The sequence below is a fragment of the Poecilia reticulata genome, chromosome 11 (assembly GCF_904066995.2).
Source record: "Poecilia reticulata chromosome 11, P_reticulata-male-v2, whole genome shotgun sequence".
Classification (NCBI taxonomy): Eukaryota; Metazoa; Chordata; class Actinopteri; order Cyprinodontiformes; family Poeciliidae; genus Poecilia; species Poecilia reticulata.
Window position 1 is genome coordinate 24,901,074 of NC_088840.1, and position 27,055 is coordinate 24,928,128.

At 40.0% G+C, this 27,055-nt stretch overlaps 1 protein-coding gene across 2 annotated transcripts; it reads left to right on the forward strand.

The window, feature by feature from the left end:
- The first annotated feature begins 1,420 nt into the window (after positions 1-1,420).
- LOC103472832 (uncharacterized) lies at positions 1,421-21,451 on the forward strand. 2 transcript variants are annotated; one of them, XM_081612153.1, is made up of 6 exons: positions 1,421-1,630; positions 4,840-4,947; positions 17,179-17,349; positions 17,996-18,171; positions 18,674-18,789; positions 21,254-21,451. In XM_081612153.1, the coding sequence occupies exons 1-6, from the start codon at positions 1,525-1,527 to the stop codon at positions 21,417-21,419; spliced, it is 843 nt and encodes a 280-aa protein (XP_081468279.1). In that variant the 5' UTR covers positions 1,421-1,524; the 3' UTR covers positions 21,420-21,451. The 2 variants fall into 2 exon arrangements, with proteins under 2 accessions (XP_081468279.1, XP_008420892.1); XM_008422670.3 differs by having other exon boundaries at positions 1,422-1,630; positions 4,831-4,947.
- The last annotated feature ends 5,604 nt before the right edge of the window (positions 21,452-27,055 follow it).

Genomic DNA, 27,055 nt, shown 5'->3' on the forward strand with positions numbered 1-27,055 from the left:
GTAGTGGATCCAGTTCTGAATTCACTCTGACCATCAGTGGGGTCAGGGCTGAAGATGCAGCAGTTTACCTTTGTCACTGTGTTCATATGGGTAATAGACCAGGGCCGCACACACAGTCAAAACTCCTCTCACAAAAACTTCCTTCCAAAATAAACTGACTTTTGCCACAGAAAGTCACTGATCACACACACACACACACACACACACACACACACACACACACACACACACACACACAACAAAGTGCTAAGTAAACCTTTCAGATTTTCCCGTTTATTAATTAATTTGACAAAAAACAAAAGTGAAAAAATTAAACTCCATTAAGATGTTTATGTTGTGATGTAACAAGCTGTACAGACACAGAATTAAATTGATTTTAGTTTTTATTTGTTTTTAATTCATAAATAATAACGGTATCATATGTCAGTTATGATGTTATGCTCCTTTCCACAATTATAAAAAATTTAAATATTAAATATTGAAAGGTAAGTCTGTCAAATCTAGGTGAACATGTGATGTGTGTTTTTCTTCATGTTGCAAATACTTATGCATTTCACATTTAGGACTTCCTTAACAAAAACCTTAGGATGAATATAAATTGTGAAATACTTAAAACAATGTGTAAAATTCTGTAATAATCAAACTTTAAATTAAGTTATATTAAAATGCCATTAATTGTGAAGTGTTGAATACTAAACCCTTCATCCACACAAATGTTGTTTTTACAGGCACCAGCATCCATGAGCTTTTGTCAATAAAGATGGATGGATGGATGGATGGATGGATGGATGGATGGATGGATGGATGGATGGATGGATGGATGGATGGATGGATGGATGGATGGATGGATGGATGGATGGATGGATGGATGGATGGATGGATGGATGGATGGATGGATGGATGGATGGATGGTGTTAATTTTGCTTAAATTGTTGCCACGAACTACTGCAGTGATGTTTTCCGTCCACCAGATGTCCCTGTCTGTGAACTTTAAGAAGCAATTCAGATTTTTAATCCGTTATTCAATAAATTAAACTAATTTAAATGGGCATATTTAAGATGTATTTAAGAACCATATTTCAGTTGTTTCTTAAATATGCACAAAGTAACAAGTATGTCGCATTACAATTTTTGTGCCGTGATGTATAGCGCAAATCATTCTCAAAGCACTTTGCGACTTTTTTCAGTGAACGTTGCAGAGTTAACTTTATTTGTGAGACTGATATGGAGTCTTCTCACCTCTCCGTTTTTTAAATCTCAAAATAGTCCATCCATAAATACATGTCTATTTATTTATTTGCTTGATTGATTACAGTTTTTGCATGAGTCGGTTTTGCCTGCAAGTGTTGGACCAATTTTTTTCCCCCCACTTTTAACGAGGGCTTTTATTTTGAAAGCTCCATCCGGAACGTCTAATTAATTTCGCTCAGTGATGCGTGTTTGAACGCGGTGTCTGTTTATAAGCAGAGAACATGGAAAAGTTTATTCTCACTCTCCATCAAAAGCAGTTCTTGTGTTGTTGAGATGGCGACCACCGGCAGCTCCTCGGCCTCTGACAGGATGTACTCCCAACTGATAGACGAGGGCAGTTATGAGGAGTCCAGCCACAGACCAGATGTGCATCAAGGCGGTAAGCAGAGGGGAACGTGTGAAAGTTTTATCCAGCTGCAGATCCACTGATTCTGATCCTGGTTTCATTCCTGTAACAAGAAAAGTTTATGCAAACAAACATGATTACTGTACAACAAAACTCGACTTTTCTTACAATTTCATCTATTTTTCATTGTCCCTGTTTTCAGTGTTTATTTTGCAGTTGTTGCGTAATATGGTCAAACGATTTTTTTTTTTTTTCACAATCATGGCACAGCTTATACCCACTTTTGTTTTAATCCGCATTGTTTTGTACACCCAAGTTTCATGCGAGCAAAATATTGTCCGTTACTAAAGTTATGTGAAACTTTATAGTGCTTTTTAGTTTAACTATTTGAAAAAGTGAATGTATACCGTATTTAACTTGAGCTTAAATCTAATCATCTTAAAATTGATGTCTTCAAAGTTTCATCAATGTTCCCTTACAGCTACTTTGTGTTTCCACATGTAGGAAAAGTGTGACGTTTGTTTACCGACTGCAGTTTAAATTTGCATCGTCACTTCATCTTCATTGTACTGTTACTTTTTATTTTTCATTATATCTTTACTTTACCATATTATTTATCATTCTTTATATTTGTTGGGTGCTGTTTGTTTTAATATAGTAAATCTGCAGCTTTAATTCAAGTCAAGTTTATTTGTACAGCACATTTCAGCAACAAGCCAGTTCAAAGGGTTTTACCATTAAAACATAAAACAGTACCGCACCTAAAACCCTTCAATTTCCTCAAAAGCCGACAGTGCGCCTTATAATCCGGTGCGCCTTATATATGGACCAATATTGAGCCACAACATGTCTAGCAACTACAGTAAGCAGCCGCCGACTTCATTTTCGCCCGTAGAAGAAGAAGCCCGCGGTGCATGCTGGGATAGTTATCAGAATGCCGGTTTGTAATCTATTAATAAAGTTTGACTGACCTCTGCAGGTCACTTAGCACCATGTTCTTCGTGAACATGCTGTGCGCGAATGGAGAAGGGTGACCATCATCCGGCCACGCCCCGGCCCAGTTGCGGAAGGCCTCTACTGTAGCGTCTATTCTATGCGCCTTATAATGCGGTGCACCTTATTTAAGAAAGGTCTTAAAATAGGCTATTCATTGAAGGTGGGCCTTATAGTGGGGAAAATACGGTAATCAGTTATGAAACGAGAATTAAGACTTAGTTTGTCAAATGCCATCATCATCATCAAATATGTTAATCATTGTTCCAGTTATCATTCAAAAGCAACGGGTGGGAATTTAGCCTTGATTTTGAGGAACTCGATGTTTCGGCTATTTTCTGGAAGTTTGTTCCAGATTTGCAGCGCATAGAAACTGAATGCTGCTTCTCCATGTTTGGTTCTGGTTCTGTGGACACTGAGTAGAGCAGAACCAGAAGTCCTGAGAGGTCTGGAAGGTTGATCTTAGAGGAACAACAGCTTAGTTGTCAAAAAGTTTGTGTACAATATTCTAATACAATTTTGAGATTGGAGTTTTTTCACAATAGTTTTCTGGATACAGCTCTACTATCAGAAATATACTTTCCACTTCCTTTTATTCCAAGAAAGGAGAATTCCCACCATAAACTCTGTTCTGTATTTTGCGGTTGACATTTTCCATGCTGAAGAACCAAGGCTGTATATGTAATGTTTTTGTGTGAGCACATTATGCAGAGTTTCTAATGAAAACAGACTGCTTACAAGAAGCACAGTGATTTTAAGCAGATGTCCAGGATAAGTTTAAAGCTCCTGTCAAAGCTGTACATGGATTTTTGAGAATGCAAGTATTTACAAAAATTGAAGCAAAAAAATCTACTTACGAAAACTTACAAGTTATAATATTCACATAAACGTACCCATCCTTTTTTCATTCCAGCCCCAGCTCCGGAGTAGTTTAGCTGGGGGGTCAGCGTAAACGAGCTTTTATTTTAATATAAATGCATAAACAAACCTTTCTGTTACTTTTCAATAAAATAACCATGTTTACTGGTACAAAATAAACACTGATGTGAACAGTGACATGTATAAAATGTCGAGTAATGTTTATGCTGAAGATTTGCATAAACATTAGCGCATATATTGCATAAATCTAAGAATGTAATGTTTCCAATCTCTGAAGTCTATTTCTTTAAATGTAAGATCAGTCTACTCAATAGTAGCAATAATAATAATATTAGTCAATTAAAAGAAAAGTCCAGTGCAGTAAAACTACTCTTATAAGTAAACGTAACTCCAGCAAATGTAACCAGTACAGTACCATCCACTTCTGAACATAGAAAACAACAAAATTAATAGTTTGTTCTTGTTAACAAGCTTAAGATAATATTTTGGCCTCAGATAGACATCATTTTTCTACATCATCTGCATCCAGCAGCATTACTCTGTGGGCGAGTATTGCTGCTCCCCAACGCTCGCCTTGCCGCCTCATTCAGATATGATTCATTTCCTTTGTGTCGTGTGACTTAAAGCAAATAGTAGTTAGACATGTGTGCGCATGCTACAGTTCCTAAAACAGGTTCAGCAAAGAGTCCTTAACAGAAATTTTTACAAGTTCACTTTTGTTTCAATATTTTCTGTTACAGTTTTTGTTTTTTAAAGTTGCGTGTTATTTGTCACCAAGATTTCAGCTGCAGATGCTTAATGTCATGTAATGTCAAAGTTGTTTTGGATTTGACTGTTTTTTTTCCTACACGCCTCACAAATGTTTGCTTGGATGAGGCTGAGTTAATTTGCTGTAACTCAGCCAACAGACAACAATCTGTTGTCTGTTGTTGGACAAAACAGATTGGTCTGTTTTGTCCAACAACTTGAAGTGCTTTCTTCATTCTGGGACCTTTCAATACCGCCACAGTAACTCGAAAAGGGCCAGCTTCTGTTCCCTGCATGCATCTATGAACCCAGGCCGCTCACCATTGGTTCCTCCTAGAGCTATTTTTAATAGATACTGACGGTTGCAGACTGGGAAAATCCACGAAGAACTGCAGTACTAGAGATGGCTTGACACCAAAAACCATTAACTAATGCAAAAAAAACAGCTGGTTGGCATTTTTTTTAAGTGTTTGGGCTGTTTTTAAAAGAAGTTGATGACAAAATGGAGGCATAAAAATGTGCAAAACCCGAATTTTACATAATTGATCCCCTTTAACTGCACCCTTTAATATTTGTCAGATACCTTCATTTCCATTTACCTGTTTCTCCTCCAGATTACCCAGTCAAAGACCTCAGGCGGAGTGGCCCGGGTCCCTACCGCTTTGCCACCATCTGCCTGGCTACACTCTGTGCTATCCTCCTGATCTCGATCATCGCTGTCACCGCTCACTGTGAGTATACAACCGTCAGAGATGACTAGCATTTCCTTCACTTGTTCCGGTTTATATCTAAAACAATTTCGACCATTCGGTAATTTGCTTCTGTCAGACACCAGTGATAACTAACAATAAATGTGTCTAAATTTGTATACTTTCCCTGTGCCTGTGGTGCACACTAACCTTTCCACATAACCAGTGGTGGGAAGTAACGAAGTACAAGTACTTCGTTACTTACTTAAGTACAATTTTTGTGTATCTGTACTTTACTTAAGTAGATTTAATAATGGGTACTTTCTACTTTTACTCCACTACATTTTACAGTAAGTATCTGTACTTTCTACTTCACTACATTTCTACAAAACTGTCGCGTTACTCGTTACATCCAAGTCGCGTTGCTCTTTTTTTTCCGTTAAAATGTGAAGTTCAGGGATTTAAGGTGGCGCCGTAAAATCCGAGCAATAACGTGACTTAGTGTCTGTTGTCAACCATCGCCTCCACCTTTACTCGCACACGAAGCTTCAAGACATGCGCAGTGGTTTCCTCTGAGCGGGAGGAGATGTCCATCTAATGTCAGTAATATAATAGCGCTCCAAAAATTGGTATGGCGACAAGTAAAATAAGCAGCGTTTCGCTCTCACAAATGGTGGGGACAAGTAAAATGTTCGTTTTTGTGGCGCATCTGTATCTTATTTTGAAGGGATAGGTAAACGTTACCATAGCGACCAGCGTCAGAACGTTTGGGCTGCGGTCGAGAGGAGATGAGTAGAGCTTGAGTCTTAAGTCTGGTTTAGACAAAGATTTAAGAATTGTCAGCCGATTCTCCAAACCTCTGTGACCACAGAGCTGATAAAAGTCCAACAGGTTCGATCGGTTCGTGTCTCCAAGGCAGGAGCAACACGAACCGATTCCAGTCACGAACATCCCGATTCCAGAGGATAATCCAGTTAAACCCCCAACATAGCGGGAATTTAGAATAACCAAACACGGATAACAATGTAGAAGCAATAGTGATAATTTGTGGAGTCATTTTAAGAGATAAAAGACGTAACGAAAAGAAAAGGCGGTGGATAAAAGACGACGGGAGCAGCCGCTCTATTTGCTGCACTATGATTTGGAGGTGAATATGTTTTTTCATAGTTAACATTTTTAACTGAATAAACATAATAATGACCTTTAGATTTAATAATAAACATTTCCACATATTAACTCCGATATCCACCCGACTCAGTTGCGCAATATGTCAGCTGTTTGGGATTCCCCTGTGTTCTTACGTCACCGCGCTTTTTGATTGGCGATGTGGAGGTTCCTCCACCTTTTCCTCAGTGTTAGTAATTATTTAAATGTTAATATATTTAGAATTTCACTTTTTCTTTGGTGGTTTTTCTTTGGTGGTGGTTATTGCATTAGGTTGTTCACTAATTTGGGTGCACACATTTAGTAAACACCTTATGTTTATTTAAGATCGTTACTAATTTTTTTTGCTGAGTTTGGACTGGCTGGCAGTAGGGGGTTGGCTGAAAAGAAAACCAGGAAGTGGAACAATCCATCAGGCTGCTGGAAGCAGGGGACTTGATGTGAAACAATCTGCCTCTCTCCACTAATAGCATAATTGCTAAAACCTTTTTGGTATTAGGTTATTTTGGTTTTTATAGTTGTGATAAAGTTAAAATGTTTTACTTTGAATTAGTCATTTATGTTTATACATTATTTGTCTTTGTCTCCTTCCCTACCCCTCCTCGTTTGTGTAGGCTAGCCTGTTTGTAGAAATTCCCCTGTATGTTCATTGTTAGGTCAGTCTTTGGTTTGTTACCTTGAGTTATGTTGCCTTAGTTGAGTTCTTTTGGGCCCATTTTGTTATATATTTTTTAGATTTGTTGTTGAACCTTTTTGTTAAGATATTAATTGGAAAAAATAAATAGAACATATTTTTTTATATATGCCTTTGTCCTTTTGTTTTACTGGTCGGACCGTCACAGGCGACCTGTCACATTCAGCAGGTCGTATTCTCGTTCCCAGACGGGAAAAAGCTCCAAAACTCCAAGACAACCCAAATTGGGTATATTCAGGATTTAGCGGGAACACCAACCCCCATCCCGGGAGAGAGGAGACTTGTGGTGCGAGATGCTCTGGAGAGTTTTGGAGACGGGAAGAGACCGGAGAGCAGCGACGCTTTGGATTTTACTAGGAGTGTTTCGGATGAGTTTTTTAGACAATAAGTGTGTTAGTTGGAATTCGTGAGTGTGTGTGCAGTGTTTGTAGCAGTTTTGTTGGTCTGTGTGTCAAAATAAGCCATCGCTACATGGCTGCAGAGCCAGCTCTGATGCACGGAAGAGGAGCAGACAGCCCTCACCCCTGTATACCAGTAAAATGGTCCCACAAGGCATCAAATACAGAACACACACAACAGGCTTCTAGTGGCTTTGATGTACCAGTGATGTCACTCATGTTCTATGACATCACTAATGACTCCTTTTAATGCCAACTCATTTGCTGTACATGTCAGAAGAAGAACACTGCAGACGAGATGGACAGAACAAGAGAGCAAGAAAACGAGGAGCTTAAACAGACCGTCGAAGCCCTCCGGCAAAAAGTCGAGAGCTTAAACTCTCGCCCTTGCAGGCCTAGTCGCCTGCAAGCACAATATACCCTCCTGGAAAGCAAGTACAGCGCTATCCAGGAGCAGCTGGTGTCAGTTTCTGCACAGCTGGACCAGAGAGAGCAAGAATGTCAGGATCACCGGACGGAGCTAGAAACATCCGAGGAGAAGATAGATCATCAGGCTAGAGAGATGGACGATCTTTGGGGAGAGCTCGACAATCTCCGCGGCCTGCAGCAGACCAATCAAAGAAGAATCAAGATCCTGATGAAGCAGAAAGCAGAGGCGATGGACGAAGTTGTTCTGCTTCGACAAGGGCAGGCAGAACACAAGAAGCAGAAGCCAACATCAGCTGTGAGAGAAGTCGCTGCACGGACAGGCACAGTTTTAAAGACCATGTACCAGTCGGGAACATTGAGATATTTTGTCCCGTTATGGATATTCTAGTTCCACTGGGTTGGTCTTTAAAACTGGTGCTTTCTCTACGAGGGGGTACCCAAAAGTTTCCAGAATGACGCTGCTGCACGCGCAGTTTTTGTAGTACACGATTCTGCCACTAGTTATTTGTTCAACCACGCCTTCTCAATCAGTGTACCAAGCGGTGTTGATGTCGAAGGTTTCGTTTACCCGCAGTGAACTTTCTTGGAAGAGCTGTTTTGTCCAGCCGTCGTTTTTCTTCATGGAGAAGTTTTATGAGCAGCGCGCGGCTGAAGTTTTGCTTCCTGCTCGGGGAAAAAAGCATCGGAAACCGTTCAAATGTTGAAGACCTTTTACAAGGATGACGCTGTGTGTCAAGCTCAAGTTTACTCGTGGTTCGCACTGCTTTAAAAATGGTAAAATGTCAATTGATCAACTGCTTTTTTCCGGCTTCACAGCACAGCTGTGAAGTTTTGCTTCATGCTTCGGAAAAAAAAGCAGTTGATGTTCAATTGACATTTAACCATTTTTCAAGCGGGTGAATCACGAGTAAACTTGAGCTCGACACATAGCGTCATCCTTGTAAAATGTCTTCAACATTTGAACGGTTTTTGTTGCTTCTTTCCCCGAGCAGGAACCAAAGCTTCAGCCATGCGCTGCTCATAGAACTTCTCCATGAAGAAAAACGACGGCTGGACAAAACAGCTCTTCCAAGAAAGTTCACTGCAGGTAGACGAAACCTTCCACATCAACACCGCTTGGCACACTGATTGAGAATGCGTGGTCGAACAAATAACTAGCGGACTACAAAAACTGCGCGTGCAGCAGCGTCATCCTGGAAACTTTTGGTTACCCCCTTGTAAATGCTGGCTTCTCGAGTCGCAGCTGGCTTCTCGAATCGCTGCAGTCTACCCGACTCGCTGGTGGCCGTCCTCGACTTGCTGCTGGCTTCCCGAATCGCTGCAGGCTGCCTGACTCGCTGGTGGCTGTCCTCGACTCGCTGGTGGGTCTCCTCGACTCGCTGGTGGCCTTCCTCGACTCGCTGGTGGCCGTCCTCGACTCGCTGGAGGCTCTCCTCGACTCGCTGGTGGCCGTCCTCGACTCGCTGGTGGCCGTCCTCGACTCGCTGGTGGCCGTCCTCGACTCGCTGGTGCGTCCTCGACTTGCTGCTGGCTTCCCGATCGCTGCCTCGACTCGCTGGTGGCCGTCCTCGACTCGCTGTGGCTCCTCGACTCGCTGGTGGCCTCCTCGACTCGCTGGTGGCCGTCCTCGACTCGCTGGGGCTCTCCTCGACTCGCTGGTGGCCGTCCTCGACTCGCTGGTGGCCGTCCTCGACTCGCTGGTGCCGTCCTCGACTCGCTGGTAGCTCTCCTCGACTCGCTGGTGGCCGTCCTCGACTCGCTGGTGGCTCTCCTCGACTCGCTGGTGGCCGTCCTCGACTCGCTGGTGGCTCTCCTCGACTCGCTGGTGGCTGTCCTCGACTTGCTGGTGGCTCTCCTCGACTCGCTGGTGGCCGTCCTCGACTCGCTGGTGGCTCTCCTCGACTCGCTGGTGGCCGTCCTCGACTCGCTGGTGGCCGTCCTCGACTCGCTGGTGGCTCTCCTCGACTCGCTGGTGGCTCTCCTCGACTCGCTGGTGGCTCTCCTCGACTCGCTGGTGGCTCTCCTCGACTCGCTGGTGGCCGTCCTCGACTCGCTGGTGGCCGTCCTCGACTCGCTGGTGGCTCTCCTCGACTCGCTGGTGGCTCTCCTCGACTCGCTGGTGGCTCTCCTCGACTCGCTGGTGGCTCTCCTCGACTCGCTGGTAGCTCTCCTCGACTCGCTGGTAGCTCTCCTCGACTCGCTGGTGGCCGTCCTCGACTCGCTGGTGGCCGTCCTCGACTCGCTGGTGGCTCTCCTCGACTCGCTGGTGGCCGTCCTCGACTCGCTGGTGGCTCTCCTCGACTCGCTGGTGGCCGTCCTCGACTCGCTGGTGGCTCTCCTCGACTCTCTGGTGGCTCTTCTCCACCCTATGGTGGCTCTCCTCGACCCTCTGCTGGTTTTCGACTCTCTGGTGGTTTTCGACTCTCTGGTGGCTCTCCTCGACTCGCTGGGGGCTCTCCTCGACTCTCTGGTGGTTTTCGACTCTGTGGTGGCTCTCCTCGACTCGCTGGGGGCTCTCCTCGACTCTCTGGTGGCTCTTCTCGACTCTCTGGTGTCTGTCCTCGACTCTCTGGTGACTCTTATCGGCTCTGTGGTGGCTCTTCTCGACTCTGGTGGTTTTTGACTCTCTGGTGGCTCTTTTCGACTCTGGTGGTTTTCGACTCTCTGGTGGCTCTTCTCGACTCTGGTGGTTTTCGACTCTCTGGTGGCTCTTTTTGACTCTGGTGGTTTTCGACTCTCTGGTGGCTCTTCTCGACTTTGGTGGTTTTCGACTCTGGTGGCTCTTTTCGACTCTGGTGGTTTTTGACTCTCTGGTGGCACTTCTCGACTCTCTGGTGGCTCTTCACAACTCTCTGGTGACTCTCCTCGACTTACCTGACTAAAGTCTTGATCTACTTTAGCATAAATTCATCATTTGTGTTTTAAGAAGGGATGAAAGTTATCGATTGAGTTAATCTAAAGTTGATTGATTGATAGGCCCGTCACAATAAATCAGTTCATTATATAGTAAATTAAAACAAACCCAATATTTTCAGTTTGCATTATTTATCGTTTTTCCAAAAACTGGATAATTCTTTAGTTAGACGTTTAAGACAATTTTGTTTCCAGAGATTTCATAATTCATTTTATTCGCTTTATGTATACCATTTAAAATGTTTTCCACTTCCAGCGTTTAAAGTTTATTGATCTTTGAGAATGTTCTTGTATTATGCCAACACCATTATATTAATTAAAAATGGTTTCAAAACAATATCATCGTTAATCGCAGTACCTTCTGGGACAATTTATCGTTCAGCAAAATTTATCATGAAGGGCTAAATTTTTCATAAAACAATAAATTTAACAAAATAAATTACCATTTTGTCTCATCTGTTAAATACAGGCTAAATGAACAGAAATGTCTTTATTTTTCTCATGATAGGTCCATGGACACATACTCCCGTCGATTTTACTGCAAGACTCCGCCTCCCCCAGTCTCACTTTCTTTTTTATTTTTTTATTGATTTTTATAACTTTGTATAAAACATCAACAGAAGTAAACAAAAACAACCCACCATAAATCAACAAGGAGCACTGCAGTATTCGCATAAAAACATACATGTAGCCTACATACACAAAGTACAGACAGACATTCCCGGGCCTGGTTCCAAGTAGTCAAACTGTTGGAGAGCCAAGTGAGTAATACATAAGACTGAGATTCCAGATCCAACCATAAAGAGTTCCCTCTATTCATAAACCAATTTGATATGATTTTAAGTTGTGCTGACCAATAATAAAATTGCAGGGATGGTAATGATAGCCCTCCAAGATGTTTTGGTTTAGTTAATATAGAAAACTTGACTCTTGGCTGTTTATTGTCCCAGATAAAGCGAGATAAATAAGAATTTAGTGATTTGAAGTGTGCAGAGGATAAGTAGCAGGAAAGATTTTGCTATGAATAGTTGAGTCGCGGAAGGATGTTCATTTTTATAGTGTTAATTCTCCCTAAGAAAGAGGTTTGTAGGGAAGCCCAGTTTATTAAATAAATTTTTATCTTCTGAATTAAAGGTGAATAATTAGTTTCAAAGAGATAATTGAGATCAGGTGTAACAAAAATACCCAGATATTTGAAGCCTCTCATAGACATTTGAAAGGGAGATTGCATCAACCTTTCTGGGGGGATGCTGAAAGGGGTGGCGACAGACTTTCCTAAGTTGATTTTGTATCCTGACAAATCACTGAATGTAGCCATAGACTCCAGGATAGCTGGAATTGATTTCTCAGGATTGCACAGATACAAAAGCACATCATCTGCGAGTAATGAAATCACATGGTTTCTACTGCCTATATTAATTCCAGATACATCTGGATTAGTCCTGGTGATCTCGGCCAGAGGTTCAATAAACAATGTAAACAATAAGGGTGAAAGGGGGCACCCCTGCCTACAACCGCTATGATTCTTGAAGGGCTCAGACATCAAACCATTTGTGTTAACTGAGGCTGTTGGGTCTGAGTAAAAACTTTTAACCAGATTGATAAAATTTAGGCCCAGACCAAATTTATATAACACCTGAAAAAGAAACGGCCATTCAACACGGTCAAAAGCCTTCTCGGCATTGAGGGAAACAATTACTGTTGGCTCTTTGTGAGTATTAAGGTACTGAACAACATTAAGAACGCGTCGTATATTGTCTGTGCCATATCTCATCTTTATAAACTCCGCCTGATCTGGTTTTTTTATTTTAGGGAGGATGTTTTCCAATCTCCGGGCTAATACTTTTGCCACAATTTTATAATCGACATTAAGTAAACTAATAGGTCTAAAGGAGGAACAACGCAGGGGACTTTTACCTTCTTTTAAAAGCCAACTAATGGAGGAGTGTCTCCATGAGCTGTTGATGCCATTTCTCAAAATGTCATCAACAGCGGGCATGAATATTGGTTGAATCTCAGGCCAAAATGACTTAAAAAATTCCAACGGAAACCCGTTGGGTCCAGGACATTTTCTGTTTGGCATAGATTTAATTTCAGCCCAAACTTCCTCCGGAGTGATAGCAGCATCTAAGAAGGCACGATCCTCCCGTGACAGAAGGTAGAGATATACTGCTGAAATAAGAGGCGACATCTTCTGGGTCAGCCACGTCCGTGTCGTATAGTGTTACGAAGAACATAAGGTAGCCGTTGATGTTGTAACTGTTCTTTTTATTGCCGAGTGCTTTACGCGGACATGCCGGTTAAACTGTAAATAACGTTAAAAAAAGACAAACAAAACGTCAATTCTTAATATTGCAATATTCAAAGGACACAAACTTAAACATAGGTTTACATCATTAATATATAACTCACCACCAGTGGTGGGAAGTAACGAAGTACAAGTACTTCGTTACTGTACTTAAGTAGAGTTTTCGTGTATCTGTACTTTACTTAAGTAGATTTAATAATGGGGACTTTCTACTTTTACTCCACTACATTTTACAGTAAGTATCTGTACTTTCTACTTCACTACATTTCTACAAAACTGTCGCGTTACTCGTTACATCCAAGTCTCGTTGCGCTTTTTTCCGTTAAAATGTGAAGTTCAGGGGTTTAAGGTGGCGCCGTAAAATCCAAGCAATAACGTGACTTAGTGTCTGTTGTCACCCATTGGCTCCACCTTTACTCGCACGCGGAGCTCCAGACATGCGCAGTGGTTTCCTCTGAGCGGGAGGAGATGTTTGTTTAATCCATAATAGCTGCATAAATCATAAGATATGGCGACATGTAAAATCAGCAGCGCTTCGTTTTCACAGACGGTGGGACTTCGTACAACTTTTAGCGTCACTTGGAAGGAAAGCTTAAAGAAAGGTAAGATCTGTGGACGTGATGCTAGCAAAGCTAGCTGTTCAGAGACACATGTTGCATCTGATGAAAAAAAGTTGTCACTCATGCGCTGAATTATTGTGTGGAGGTGTTGACTGAGGTGTCGCATATATGGGACAACGCTGTGACCAAAGTCTGCAATATAGTGATATAACATTCAGGAACGATCCGATTCTTCTGGACGGATCTTTACTAAGTCCTAAGGACTGAAGCCGACGAGGGTCCCCGTGGTCAATCAGTGTTGCTTCCTAAGTGGACAGTTTGATTTCACAGAAGTTTGATTTACTTGGAGTTATATTGTGTTGTTTAAGTGTTCCCTTTATTTTTTTGAGCAGTGTATGTGCTCAAAAAAGCACATACACTGTGCTTTTTTGTATATATATATATATATATATATATATATATATATATATATATATATATATATAGTGATGTGATTACTAATCACATCACTAATTATGTGATTAGTCATAGATCCCATGGGTAGGATCATCAGGTGCCTAACAGTCATGCTTTTGGACTTTGGGAGGAAGCCGGAGTACCCGGAGAGAACCCACGCATGCATGGGGAGAACATGCAAACTCCATGCAGTTACTATGAACCCCTGGAGATCGGGCAGGAGAGCGACAGGACTCGCTATGAAGTCCTGGAGAAGTGTATTGCATATTGCATTTTCAAAAGTGTAGTGGAGAAGTTTCCGACCTCGCGTCTGAATACTGGTGGCTGCTTCTGTGGCTGGTCTGAAGCAGCTCCAAAACACGTGATTAATGATGTGATTAGTGATCCCATGGGTAGGATAGGTGCCTAACAGTCATGCTTTTGGACTTTTGGGGGAAGCCGGAGTACCCGGAGAGAACCCACGCATGCATGGGGAGAACATGCAAACTCCATGCAGTTACTATGAACCCCTAGAGATCGGGCAGGAGACGGACAGGACGCGCTATGAAGACCTGGAGAAGTGTATTGCATATTGCATTTTCAAAAGTGTAGTGGAGAAGTTTCCGACCACGCGTCTGAATACCGGTGGCTGCTTCTGTGGCTGTGGCTGGTCTGAAGCAGCTCCAAAACACGTGATTAATGATGTGATTAGTGATCCCATGGGTAGGATTGTCAGATGCCTAACAGTAATGCTTTTCTAATTTGGGAGGAAGCCGGAGTACCCGGAGAGAACCCACGCATGGGGAGAACATGCAAACTCCATGCAGTTACTATGAACCCCTAGAGATCGGGCAGGAGACGGACAGGACGCGCTATGAAGTCCTGGAGAAGTGTATTGCATATTGCATTTTCAAAAGTGTAGTGGAGAAGTTTCCGACCACGCGTCTGAATACTGGTGGCTGCTTCTGTGGCTGTGGCTGGTCTGAAACAGCTCCTAAACACGTGATTAATGATGTGATTAGTGATCCCATGGGTAGGATCATCAGGTGCCTAACAGTCATGCTTTTGGACTTTTGAGGGAAGCCGGAGTACCCGGAGAGAACCCACGCATGCATGGGGAGAACATGCAAACTCCATGCAGTTACTATGAACCCCTAAAGATCGGGCAGGAGACGGACAGGACGCGCTATGAAGACCTGGAGAAGTGTATTGCATATTGCACTTTCTACTTCACTACATTTCTACAAAACTGCCGCGTTACTCGTTACATCCAAGTCGCGTTTCTCTTTTTTTCCTTTAAAATGTGAAGTTCAGGGACTTAAGGTGGCGCCGTAAAATCAGAGCAATAACGTGACTTAGTGTCTGTTGTCACCCATCGGCTCCACCTTCGCTCGCACGCGGAGCTCCAGACATGCGCAGTTGTTTCCTCTGAGCGGGAGGAGATGTTTGTCTATAATATAATAGCGCTGCATAAATCATAAGATATGGCGACATGTAAAATCAGCAGCGCTTCGCTTTCACAGACGGTGGGACTTCGTCCAACTTTTAGCGTCACTTGGAAGGAAAGCTTAAAGAAAGATAAGATCTGTGCTAGCAAAGTTAGCTGTACTGAGACACATGTTGCATCTGATGAAAAAAAGTCACTCATGCGCTGAATTATTGTGTGGAGGTGTTGACTGAGGTGTCGCAAATATGGGACAACGCTGTGACCAAAGTCTGCGATATAGTGATATGACATTCAGGAACGATCCGATTCTTCTGGACGGATCTTTACTAAGTCCTAAGGACTGAAGCTTCACTTAGAGCCGTTCTTTGTTCTTGTGTACACTGCGGTAGCTATATATATATATATATATATAGACATTTATTTAATCGCTGAATAAGTAAAAGTTGAACGTATGAACACAGAGCATGCTCATTGCTCATTGATTGATTTCGTCTCCTGTCATGGTGGCAAACATCGCAGCAGGAGGGAGGGTGAGAACAGTCATGATGCTCATTCTGCTTAGTTACTTGTTGTGCCGTTGGACAGTGTTCATAGTTGAACGTTATTTACCGTTAATTGCGATGTTTCAGTTGTGGTTCTGACATGGACAATATGGGCAACCGCCCAGGGCGTTATTTTTCCAGGAATAGCAGGAGACCTCTGCGGATTGTAGCACAGCGATGAAAGCAAAACAGAATGAAGTGAGTTTTAATTGATACTGGTTAAATTCATTTCAGCTCTTAAGTATTTAATATCTAGGTGTTTTTATGGGAATGTGGATCTTTCAGATCAATCTGAAAACCAATTTTGATAGGTAAACTTAATGTTATTGTGTCATTTAGCGCGGGGCGCTGGTCTTGGGTTCGGTGGTCTTGACTACAACTCTGCTACATGGCTCCTTGGTTGCATGTCCTCCACCCCGCCCGCACCTTCTTTACATCCCCTTTCAGTTAGATTTCTTTCTAAATAAATGTGACTAATGAAGTTCATGTTATGTTAGGACAGGAGACAAAATGTTTCCATCCCTGAAATTATGATTCATAGAATCACATATCCAAGTCTAAACTGTTACAGAGAATTAACACAATAAGAACATTTTTAATCTGTGGTAGTGTTAATTAAAATGGCAAATTTCTGATGTATTAAAATTAAATACGATCGGCACACTTAATGATATTAGCGATTAGGTGATGCATTCAGCGAGTACTTTTACTTTTAATACTTAAGTATTTTTAAAAGCCAGGACTTTTTTACTTTTACTTAAGTAAAATGTTAATGTGGTACTTTGACTTTTACTTAAGTACATTTTTGACTGTGTATTTGTACTTTTACTTAAGTAAATGTTTTGAGTACTTTCTCCACCACTGCACATAACATATTTTCTCACCAGTTAGTTTTGTTAATGAGAGCAGCTTAGGAATTCTGCTCTCCCTTTGAGCAAGCTAGCATAATTTTTGTAACTTGTAAAAACCTGTTTACAGAACAAATTGGAAGCTTCAAATCAAATGCCAACTTCAATATGTTAGACCTCGGTGAGTTAAGCTTATGCACGCTTCAGGAATCAAAATTCTGCTCAGGTCTCTTATTATGATTCATATGTTTTGTCCTTTACATAACCAAACATAACCAAAATATATTTGATTTTTAACTTTTATATCATATGTTCTTGTTAAATGTGAATACAGTGCAGGTCTGTCTTCACATTCTGGAAAAAAGTACAAGCCACACCCTTGGCTTGTTTCTCCAGTGTATTAACAAACTTGAATCTGTTCTTTAGAGGCCTATATGTTGCAGAAACTGGCAGTTATGTTTAAATTATCAACATGTATCAAATCAGACTTTCATAAAAGCTTTAAAAATGTTTCATGGTTTAATTTTGTTTGCAGATAAGAACAAACCCCCGCCTGGTGCTGAAGCAACTGCAGAGATGCAGAAGGAAAACGCAAATGTTTCAGCATTGATGGTGTTAATCACAAAACTCCAGCAGGCGAATAAACAACTGCAGAAAGAAAAAGAAGCGCTGCAGGTGAACCTTACCTCCATAATGACAGCCAAAGGTACAGTTCTCCTTAAAATGCTGCATAATGTTCACATAGTGTTAATAAATGCAGAATCATGTGGAGTTCCTGACATTTTTTTTCCTACTTTCATTAGAGTCTCAGTGTTCAGTTGAGAGACTGTCTAATATTTAGATACTTTATTTCTTACCTGAGTCTAATTACTACACTGGTTATTAAACTATAAGGCATTATTGAACAATTACAACACTCTCAGTCATACCAAGATGTTAATAAATATCATTTCTGAGGGTCAAATTGAGGTTTTGTCTTTCTTAGGGAACATGTCCAGTGTTCATTATATTTGGTCACCCATTAGAGCGCAGAATAAATACGCAACTAAATGAAAGATTATTATTTTAGCATCTCATTAAGAACAATAGCCCTGTGACAGACTGGCGACCTGTCCAGGGTGTACCCCGCCTCTCGCCCGGCACACTAGCTGGAGATAGGCACCAGCAACCCTCCCGACCCCACTGAGGGACAAGGGTGAAAGAAAATGGATGGATTAAGAACAATAAACAACTCAAAGCATAAAACCAAATGCTTACAATACAAGGCTGCAGGGAATTAAAAGCTACCAAGGCCTGATGATTGAATGTTATTCTTATGCGTCTGAGGTGTGACATGTGCTGTTGGTTTCCAGCCACTGAAGCCACATCTAAACCAACCAGAGCCCCTATTGTGTGTCCTACGAACTGGCGTCTCTTCAACGACAGCTGTTACCTGATTGCTAACGATCCCAAAAGTTGGTCTGTCAGCCAAATGTACTGTCAAAGACAAGGAGGTCACCTGGCCATTATCCTAACAGCTGAAGAGCAGGTAAGTATGATAGTGCAGCATCTGTGATCTTTTCATTTGATTCTGTCTGACAGAGTTCATTTTAAAGTTGAGAACATAAAGTAATTTGCTTTACACTGCCTCCCAAAATCCTTTAAAAACTCGCCCAAATATCAGATGTGTTTGCTCTGACAGGGACAATTTTTGTCCAAACCATATTTTGTGCAAAAACAGTGTCAAATTCTACCCAAAAATAAAGTTAACTTTGTAAAGAGTGTCTAAAAATCTCTTATAAAATGGATATATTTGACTCCATTACATCCTTCAACAAAACTCAACATTGTTCCTGCCATTAATGCATTAAAGCTTTTCATGCCCAACCGTTTCCTGAAGGCCAAGGCTAATGGTACCATGTTTTCTTTTTTCTTTATTTCTATTGTAAGCATAGTTTTGTTTTTAACAATAATCAAATTTCACACGCAATGTTGAGCTTACTGTGTTGGAATTTGACCATGTAAATAATCCCACTTTGTTTATCTGTCAGACCTTTCTGTGGGATCTCCTTCCCAGAGGACACTGGAACTCATACTGGTTTGGAATCACCGATGGAGAGACAGAGGATGAGTGGAAATGGGTCGACGACACTCCGCTAGTTGGAGGGTATAGACTTCTTATCAACATACTACAAAATACTGTCACTTAAATTAATAATAAGTTTAAAAGAATACACATTTCTCCACCATGTGCTTAAATTGAGCGAGACATCAAACATCACTGAACTTCAGTCACAACTGGTTTTTGCAGATCTGCAACATACAAATATTACAGTCATCAAGTGGTAGAAAGTGACTAGATAGTTTCAGTCTGAGTCAATCTAGCAAGAAAAACTTCAGCTTTTTTTATTTATTAATATTACTACAGTTGGAGTCAGACTATATTACATATATTGATACAATCCATTTTCTAGCACATCAAACTGTCCAGAATGCAATTTATCACGTTAACCTTTTTAAAACAACTTTATAGTAAATGACAGAAACAAAAGGTTTTCATTTTTTCCAGCTTTGATAGACATTCACTCCAGCTGAAGCTGGGGCAGACGTTTGCAAACAAACTGCAGGTCCAGTGGACCTTTACCTTTGCTTTGCTTGTTACGTTTGGCACACTGACAAATTTAAGGAAATATTGTATCAGTGTCTCGCCCGGAAAGTTAGCTGGAGATGGGCACCAGCAACCCTCCCAACCCCACTGAGGGACAAGGGTGTCAAGAAAATGAATGGATGGATGGATGGATTTTATCAGTGAATTAACTACTGTTGATTTATTCAACAAAAATCACACATTCATTCCTTCTGGAACATATAACTCTTTTGTCTTTAGTACACAGCCTGGCAGTTTTTTCCTCTTAATTTTCAGCTTACATCACCTACTTTATTCATTACAAACATTCATTTATTCAGCATCTTCCACAATTATTAGCACCCTTAGAATTGTACAAAAGCCTTCTGTGATGAAGCAGAATTATTGCTACCTGTAAATATTCCTAAGAAATTCATGTATTGGAATAATTTTCCAAATATTATACTTTGTGAGTTGATTGTGTCATAAAAATTGTACTGATCAGATCTCAATTTTCTGTTTTTCTGGGGTATAAATTGTGAATTACTCAGTTCTACTTAAACTTAAACAGCAACTCAACAGGTTCGGTTGCTTAGTTTACTTTTTCTTTTAATCTTGAAAAGTAAATCGGGCAAGTGTGGAGTGACTGATAAGAACAACCACTGTACACCTCTAGGGTATTGTTATGAGGGAAACACTCATAAAAAATACACAAATATAATCAAATAACTAACTGTTTAAACATTGGCATTTTTGTCCTTAACATTTTCTTCTTCATTATCATCTTCCATTTCTTGGAATCTAAATCTATATTTTTTCCAGGTTTATGTTTTCCACTTCTGCTTTGTGAGACAAATATTGTGAACTTTCATTTCATCTCTTGTTATTTTACACTAAATGCCGACTTGGCATATTTTATAAGAAGCTCCTGATTTTCGTTCCTCATTTTAAAGTCACGGACTTGTGTTTATTCCCCAATTGTCACCTACATTCCTGATGTTCCTCTTTTTTTTATCCATATATGTTGTCTTTATTTTTATTTTTTTTTCCTTTGGTTCTCCTTCCATTTGAATGTTTTGTTCCATTTTAAACTTTCATGCAGCGTTCACCACTTTTTTATGCTGACTGCAGCCATTTATTTCCAAACTTCTAAATGGACAAATATATGTTGAAATCACTTCAATTTGTACCATTTTGTTTACTGGTTACCATACAATTTTATGATGATTTAGATTGTATGATTTTATTCATCATTATTATTATTTGGTATGCCTTGCAAACAAATTAACACCCTTTAAGCCTTTTTACATTTTGTCACATTACAACTAGAGCCTTTTATGCATTTATTTCATGAGGGTTTATGTGACACAAATGCAACACAAAGTAGTGAATAGTTGCTAATTTAAAAACTGTGCATGTTTTTGATTTTGTATTTATTTATGTCTGCACTAGTGTTTTAGAGTACCCTGCAGCTGCTGTGCACAGTCTTCTTAGCAAAATAGTTCTAAAAAGAACTATTTTGTTCTTCTTAGAACAATTTCTAAGAAGAAATAGTTATTCTTAGAAATAGAGCATAAACATAAAATTTTCTTATTGGTCTAGACTCTAGACTTTGACTTGGCCATTTTTCGCCATTCCATTTACCTCCATCTTATCTACAGATTGTCTTCTCTTTAGTGCCATCCATCAGTGCTATGAAAAATCTTAATGCCTTGGGGTGTTGTTTAATTCTCTAATCCTGATTTAGGTGTGAAAGTTTCTTCACTAAACTCTCTTTTGGTGTGTTTCTTTGATTTGTATGATGTTGTTGTTCTTTAGCAAATCTCTGAAACCTCCACCAAACATTAGGGTTCAAGTTTCAAAGTACTTTCCATGATACAGTGGCAGAATAAACACACAGCATAATAGATTTTCATTTTAGAAAATCTTATCTGTTGCTTGTACCTGTTGAGTATAATATTATCGACTAAAGAGCTTGCTATATCTTTGTCTCTCTTCACAAAAGTTTCTGGGAGGAAAACGAGCCCAATAACCACATCAATGAGGACTGTGGTTACATCGTCAAGACGCAGGTGATGGAACGTGTGGCGACAAAGAGCTGGTACGATGCCCCCTGCAGCATGTTGCTGCCCTACATTTGCGAGAAGGAGATGGGCGGTACCACACAGTAGTGAGATGTTACCAACAAGACTGGCTAAAGAGAGACCTTCAGTCAGCTGCTCGTTTTATTTTACAAAGAGGTTGTTTTACTGGAATATAGAATTGGTGTATCTGTGGTTGTGTTTGCATTTCACATTTGTATTTGATTAGAATGCACTTTAAGATGACAACATTTCTGATCATTTGAAAGAATCAGCAGCAGATTTTGCAGGATTATGTTAAACTACTATTTAATCACTATTGAATCACTCAAATTATTAAAATGTGTGTGAAAGGGATCTTGTGAATTTCCAAAGTTTTTCAGGCTAACTGTATTTGACCTGTTGCTGTTTCAGCAATTTATCAGATTAACACAAATAAACAAAATCTGTGCTATAATTTCTAGTCTGCCATTAAATCTAGTGTTGTTTGTTTACCTCTGGTTCTATGTTTATCTGTTTTTGTCAACGGCAATTTATTACTTTTCATAATAATGCTGCAAATGAAGATTTAAATCTACAATGTAAAACCCTTTACTGAAATGATGTGTTCTATAAGTTCAATCATTTGCTTCCATTTCCATTATCATTAAGCAGATCCAAAAACCTATTTTTGACTTTATTTCTGGTCATATTCATGTTTTAATCAAGTTTAGAAAATATGAAAGGAGTTTTTTTAAGTATGACAAAATTATAGTTATTCCAAAAAGGAAAGTTATGCTATACATATTAATTCAGGGGCTCAATTTTCTACTCCGGTCACTCCCAGCAGGTGGCAGTGCAAACTGACAACAGGTACCTGTGTGAATTTGCCTAGGCTTCTCAAGCCCTAACTAATAAACTGGGTTCATTCATTAACACCACTAGTTCTTTGTTTTTGGTCTTAAAAAGAGGGACATTAATCTAATTATTTTCAAATTAATATATTCAAAATGTCTGCACATTGAGAACAAGTTAGAAAATTCCTTGTTTATGTGCACAATAAAGCTGACTGGTTCTGATTTTGATCATGGTTCAGTGGCTTACATGTCAGAAGTTAACATGCAGACATGGTCCATGTTTATGTGATTATGTTTGTTGAGATCACCATCATGTTTTGCTTTTGGTGGTTTACATAAAATAAAAAACTGCAGTCAACTGGTACTCCAGTAAGAAGGTCCTGGGTTCAAATCCCAGCCCAGGTCTTTCTGTCTGCAGTTTGCATGTTCTGCCTCTGAATCCACAGGTTCTCTCTGGCTTCCTCCCACAGTCCAGAACCATAACTTAGGTTAGTTAATGACTGCATGAGACAGCAGGTAAGCGATATTTCATTTCTTTTAAGTCCCACTTGCTTATTGCTTGCTCAAAACAAATCTAAATCCCTCTACATCCAGTCTTCCGTGTGACTCTGTCCTCTCTCTGTGCTCTCAAAGTGGACTAAGAGCTTCACTGAATGAAGAGGCCAAAAGGGGAGAGAGTTAGAGTGCAGGGTTTTACTCCTGAGCTCGTTACAACTGAGAGATACCAGGAAGTGAGATAGCCCTCTTCTGTCCCACTTCATTAGCCTGGATTACAGCCTGAGACTTACCGCAGGAGAGTGGGATGGAGCAGCACAGCGGCTCTTCGCTCAAACTGTGAAACAAATAGAGCAGGACATCTCAATTTCAGTTCTTTTTCTGGAAATTGTGCTCAGGTTTGTTGTAATGAGAAATGCATCATTTGCAACAGGACTTTTAACACGGCACCTACTGTTTTCTTTGTTCATGATTTCTCTATAAGGGAGAAAATTATTGGACAATTTTTTTTAAAGGTCTAAAAGCTTTCTAGAATTGATGCATGCTATTAAATTTCCTCAATGCAAATTTCCTCCTGACAGTAGATGCTTTTTACCTGTCTAGCCATCATTTCCTTCCTCTATCACGAAGAAAACTGGATGCTGTGTTGTCCTTCCTTATGTCTGTTCAGACAGTCAATCAAATGACAAAAGAAAACAGAGAATCAGCAACTTTACCTTTTGAGAAGATAGGAATTTTTCCCCACTGCTTTAAGAAACCTAAAAATAATACTGCATTGCTCTAAGTCAGCTAAGAAAGAACAGTATCATTTGACATCTTACATGAAAAACATATCAAATGTAGATATTAAATGCATTGATCTTCTTTCACCCAAAAAATAATATTTGTTAGCTTACCAAACAGATTAAGGGTGCAGCGCTCATTTGACCCACATCTCACCTTCCTATTAGAAAGCATTTGTTGGCTTGCTCTGCTTGTTTACTGTTTATTCCCAGCCAATAAGAAACCCAATACAAAACAATGTGGTGCAATTTCTTTGCATTTGGTGTGAAAAAAGAGAAAGAAAAATAAGTAAACTGTACTGTAAAATACAGAAAGAAAAACAACAAAAAGAACAACAAAATAATGCGTTGGAAAGACGTAGAATGAAGGAAAACATTTTCTCCCACATTATTGACCAATCAGACCTCCTTCCCAATAGCCTTGTGATTATATCTTGATTTGAATTGAAGAATCTGTGGACATTGTTTGAGCTGTGTCCCCAATCAGTTCCAGAGTTTAACACATATAGACACACACAAACACCACTTGCATCTTAAAGCTACAGTGACCCCTCATTTAACCTCTTCTCTTTGTGTAAAAATATATTAAATATTTGTAGGTGGTGCATTTTTATTGACTTTATATAGAAGTTTTACCCCAAAAAGTTCTACAAAATAAAGAAAAAGTCAATAATTTGGGCTGCCAGAATAAGGAAGGCATGATCAAAAGATCCTATTTTATGTACAATTTTTCCAGCATGTTTTTGGAGAGAAGATAGAGTAAACTAATATTTCCCACAAATTTCTATACAAAAACTCACAAGGAGCAACATTTATAAACAATACAATAAGTGCTATGCATTATTTTCTAAGAAATGTTTGGCCTTTTTAATAATTGAGACCTTTAGAAACTTTACTTGTATCTGATGTGTGGTTTCCAATTTAATTTGGAAACCACAAATTAAATTGTGGTTTAATTTGGGTAATCTTTCCCAGGAATTACATTTTTGATACAACGTCTATATTGTTATTGTTATATTATCATATACACCATCTATATTGGTATAGATACTCAGTAGCTATACTAAGTACATTATTTAAATTTGTGTTTTACATTACTTTGGTATAAAAGCTTATCTTTGATGTCATTTTAAAAGTTGAGCAACTTCATCTCTCACCGATATTGTGAAAAGATAAAGAAGTTCAATTTTCATTCCTTGTGAATTTCTCTTTTTTCTCCCCAAAGTGGAATAATAAAGTTGTAGAGACAGATTACTGTACTCTTTTACAATAAAGGTTTGCTTGTCAAAAATCAAAAGTACTGTGTTAGTCAACTTATCCAGAACCTGAAAAGCACAGAGGGATGGTTGAGTTTCCTTCCTTACTGGATTTCCAGTTCAACACGGAAACAAAAGGGATAACTGTTCATGGACTCACTCAACCTTTAAGATCACATAGTGCATCACTGAGACAAAGGTTTTGTGATCAGATTAAACTTGCTACTAAAGACAAACATGCATGAAGTCCTCATTCGGGAAGAGTTTAGTGTGACTTACAGCAGGTTTTATTTTTAGCCTGCGTCACGAGAGCCTGAGGAAAGAGATAAACATTTCACAAGTGTTTTAACGTCTTAGGCAGACAAAGAGCCAGCTGGAACACTTTCAAGAGAATAGAGTTAGTCTTACCTGATGATGCCCATACTTGATTTTCTAGTGTTCTGGTATTTACAATATAAAGTCAACAAATAAAGACAACCAGAGTAAATACAAAATTCAGGCATGTCTTTTTGTTGTGTCATGAAATAGTTGTGATAAATCATGTCCTTGAAACAGTTTCACTAGCCATACCAATGTTTTATTACAGACAGACTTGCAGATATTGTAAAAAATAAAATAAAGTTAGAGAACATGACAGGTTAACATATTATGCTCCTTCTTTAAAGAAATAATTACCAAAATTGTTACTGAATCAGGCCTTTGTCATAGTGACTTTAAAGCATAAATGTTTTGTCCTTAAACCACCGTGCAACTAATTCAGAGGTCCTCATGATTCCTTGAGCTGTGATTCAATATTTCTACAACATGTTTTTGGTGTTGCATTTGGATGATGACTTCTTCGTTTCTGAACGGCCTTTCAGATCATGTCAACACCAAACGCATATTTCTGTGGATAATCACTCTCTTTTTTTTACCAGCATCAACCAGCATCATCATTGGGTCTGTACCTTTTCCTCTGGGGTTGACATTCCACACCAAACCGCATCCATTCCCAGGATTGTTAAATCTCTGAACAGAATTGGGTCAGTTTAGAGATTTACATTTTATTGAAATCTTCAACTAAAACCGCTGCATTGCACTTCCCAAAATGTGTGATATAAATTAATATTGTGATTAAATTTCTTAGGCCCAAAAAGACTTGTTTCATTTAGAGCTTAATTGGTCCAAAGAGTACGGAATGATTTAAACATGTTCATAGATTTAGCTCCCAGAATATGTGCTTTTTTGCATCCTCTTTTTAGCTTCATATTTTTTGAAATATTCAATCAAAATATGCACTTTTATCTGGAATCAAAGCCATTGGCAGAAAATCATATTTATGTGAAAATTCAAGAATTCAAACATGCATAAGGCTCCCAGTCCTGACCTCCATCCTTCCACTTTAATGAAAAGAGGTGATCTAATTACCATTAGTTGCCCCACCTCTTCTAAATTTGCCCACCCAGATTTCCTGGAAGAAAGAGTGCAAATCCTCCTGACGTTGCAAGTCAGATTACGAGATGCCAGAGGGGTAGACCAAACAAGATCAAACCAAAACCTTCTCCACTTCACATCGGAACATGGCTCAAGCCCTCGTCGCCTGCTCTCCTGTTGGCCTCTACATTCTCCAGGTGCCATCCGGTCTTAGAGAGCTTATAGGAGCAATGAAGACTTTCATAAAGACCTGATCACTTTGGACAGGTTCTGAGAGCATATCTTTTTCTTGCAGTGCATCTCTTCAGTTGCAAAGATCACCTGAAGGTTTTCTGAAAAAGGCACAATGCTACAGTCGACTCTTGATCCACTTTTCGTCCCTACCTTTGCAAGTCAAGTGTGACGCACGTTTAGCCCGACCCGCTCTAATTCCCTAACGAGATTGCTCGTCCCCGGATATCTCATAAAACCCCGATTAACCAGGCTCAGCTCATTAGCTCTGCCAAACCAATTCGCCCCTTGTCAACCTCCGCTCCTAACTAACCGTCCCATCAACCCCCCCGTAGACATGAAAAACATGGCCTGCAACAACAAGTGACTGCAAAGACATGATGGTTAAAACACCTCAGAGTTAATTCAATGATGCCCATTCAACCATTTCTATTGTTTTCTCCAAAGGTTTTGTGAAGTTTGAATTAATGATATCTACTTGAGAATCATTTGTGTGTTTGGGGAAAGAAAAATAAATACCGTCATTTCTTTGCAAATCTCGAATCCCTCAGGTTTCCATCTACGTTTTTTACTTAGCTTCCTGCCTTCCTTTGGTTCCTCACCTGCTTTTGTCATTTGACCTCATAACCTCTTTTTTTTTTCTTCCAATCAGTTTACCTGTTGCGCTCTGCCACGTTCCCTCCCCCTGTTTCTCTCAGTCTCGCTCCTTCCCT